The 2,786-nt window shown below is 37.5% G+C and overlaps 1 protein-coding gene across 1 annotated transcript in view; it reads right to left on the bottom strand.

The window, feature by feature from the left end:
* The window catches only part of SLC35B4 (solute carrier family 35 (UDP-xylose/UDP-N-acetylglucosamine transporter), member B4), a 24,200-nt gene that overhangs the window by 9,813 nt on the left and 11,601 nt on the right, over positions 1-2,786 (bottom strand). The window contains exon 4 of the mRNA XM_008592025.1: positions 2,307-2,356. Within this exon, the coding sequence (XP_008590247.1) occupies positions 2,307-2,356 (50 nt within the window). The remainder of the gene's footprint in view (positions 1-2,306; positions 2,357-2,786) is intronic.

The following is a 2,786-nucleotide window of genomic DNA, read 5'->3' as shown; positions in this document are numbered from 1 at the left end:
CACTAAATATAACTAAGGGGATCATTTGCTAGCAGAGTCCCTGTAAGTATGTACATGGAGGAATCAGGATGCTGATTGATTTCTAAACAACACCTTTCCAGGGTATTGTTTAAAATAATTTGTTTCCAATAGTTTGTGGAACAATAGATTGTTTCATAAGAAAACAAAAACAGAAAAAGACATAGACCAAACAAACATGTTTCATTCTGCTCTCAAGAGTCTAAAAGAAAGCCCGACCCAGTCTTAACTGGGATCTGTTACTTTTCCTGTCTTTATGTGGCCCAAACCTGAGGCATAAGACACGCACCATGCAAGAGGAAGAACAGACTATCAGGTACAAGTAGCAGGATTCAATACTCATAAAATAATGTAATCCTTCACTCTCTGGGAGGGTATTTTATTAAAATCCCTGAATGACTTAAATGTTTTTAAATGTTGGCATAGTTGGATAAAGGGAGGAATATCCAATTTATAGAACTATGAGCAGTAATAACAGCTGCATTTCACATTAATTAAAATAGTATCATTAGCATTTCCTTTCAGATTCTTCGTGATCAAGCCAAAGGCCTCAGGCAAGAATTAAAAGAAATTAAACTTAGAAGATGAACCATCCGAGGTCTTCTACTCAAATACATTTACTGTTCTGGTTACAGTACCTCATAAAAGGCCAACAGAACTGGCTGAGAAGCAGAGAAAGGGAACTAAAAAGGCCAAGAGCACGTCCTAGAGGGAGGGGGAGTGAGGAAGCAGATAAAAAAAATAATGAAACTCTTCAGTTTTGAAAGATCAAGATGAAGAGGTTTACAATTGAGGCCAAAAAACAATAAAGGGCATGGTTAAGGTAAACAAAGATTTGGTCTTCAAATCCTGCAATGAGGAGCACTCTCTGAACTTGAGGGGCTCCTACCCAAGATAAATAAAAGGAGATAATAATTTACTAAATTATGAAATCCCTGCTGTCTGGGTGATACACAGAAAAGAGAGACAAAAAGCTTAGATAGATAGATTCAAGATGACAGACACAAAACAAGTTCTTAAGGGAAACTGAGACGTTTGAGAAAGGCGCCTGACATTCTGGGGCAATATCAGGAGAATATAATTCCTTTTAAAATATATTCTTTTGTATCCCTGTTATGGACCACAGGCCCATCCCAAGGTGAATTCTATGCTACCAAGAAGCACAATGGTTATTTCAAATGTAATAAACCTGACCATTAAATATTTATGCTTAAATGCAGAGAGACAAAAAGAAATCGACTACGATACTACTTATTGGGGAATATATAAGCCTCAGGAGATAAAGTCTACAATAAGGAGCCTAGTAAGACAGGACAATTGTCCTTTTTATGACAAAGCCCTTATTACTTAAAAACTCTAGCTTCACACATTCTGAATTGACAGCTACTTTCCAAGCTGGTATAGAGAGTTCTAATACTGGGGCTGGATACTGGATACACTGAAAAGTTGCCATCACTTTGTACAATTTTGGTATTAACAATGAGAGTGAACATTCCCTGAGAAATTCTCTAGACTGTACATGCTGTCTCTCCCCACTGTCCTTCTTCCTTGGGAGTGAGGGGTTAGTCTCAGAATGAAGGCAGGAGATAAATACTTTGAAAAAGCATCCCAAATACTTCTGCTATTTCCCACCCCTACCCCAGAGAGAGCCATTACTGACAGTCACAAAAAATAGTCCTGAACCTTTCATTCCACCTTCTTGGCTACTTGGGCCTTTGTTAAGAATTTCCTTTTTAATATGCAATATTCCTTAGTTCACTACATTGTACAGATAAGCACCTTGCAGGAGAGTACTGGCCCACGGAACCTCTGTGATGTTGGAAATGTTCCATATCTGGACTCTCTAATATGGTCCCCACAGCCACACGTGACTACTGAGTATTTAAAATGAGACTAATGAGACTGAGCAACTAAATATTTAATTTTAAATAATTTAAATTTAAATAGTCACATGTGGCTAGTGGTAGCCATATTGCACAGTGAAGTTCTATATCAATTGGCTTTGTAGGTTAGTATCATACTAAAGATTCAATGATGACAACGGCTAATCAGTTCTATGCAGAGAAAATGCTGCTCCAAAGCCACAGTTAGGGCCTGTTACCTGGCCAACTGCCTGCCTTAGGAAACTGCATCACTGTGCATGATTGTTAGAGAAATAACTATGAAAAAGGGTAGATGGCCAAAAGCAAACTTATCACCACTGTGGGAAATGGAATCCAGAAGATTAGCTTATGGATGGTGGCTCGGGATATCATTCCATAGTTAAAATATGAGAGTGTATTGTTTACCTCTTCTTCAAAATGATAATTCCTAGGATCATGTTGGCAATTAGAGAACCCTGTAAAAGGAAGACAACAGTAACAGAGTTTTAGTGCACTAGGGAAAGAAAAAACACATAATTCAAAATGAACATGAACATGGACAATGGGGAAAAACATGGAATGGAGGAGACAGGGATGAATAATTAATAAGGTTCAGTTGTTCTTGTGATGGTAAAAAGTACAGATCATAGAAGTCTATCATGTAAAATAATAAAACCTTGTAAAGATGACAATGAGAGTAAAAATGATCAATTCTCAACAACTGGTCATAGCTGAAGCTAGGACTAGCAGGAATAAATGATATTACAGGCTTGCTTTTGTCAAATTTTCCATCTCTCTAAGTTATAAGAGCTTTTAATAAGCTTCTTCCGACCCCCAGGTTTTGTTTTGTTTTGTTTTTTTCCTTTTTGTCTTTTTTTACTGACCGGTAACGGGATCGCAACCCTC

The sequence above is a fragment of the Galeopterus variegatus genome, unplaced genomic scaffold (assembly GCF_000696425.1).
Source record: "Galeopterus variegatus unplaced genomic scaffold, G_variegatus-3.0.2 Scaffold7514, whole genome shotgun sequence".
Lineage (NCBI taxonomy): Eukaryota > Metazoa > Chordata > Mammalia > Dermoptera > Cynocephalidae > Galeopterus > Galeopterus variegatus.
Note: the sequence above shows the minus strand (reverse complement) of the source record. Positions and strands in the feature narration are given on the sequence as shown.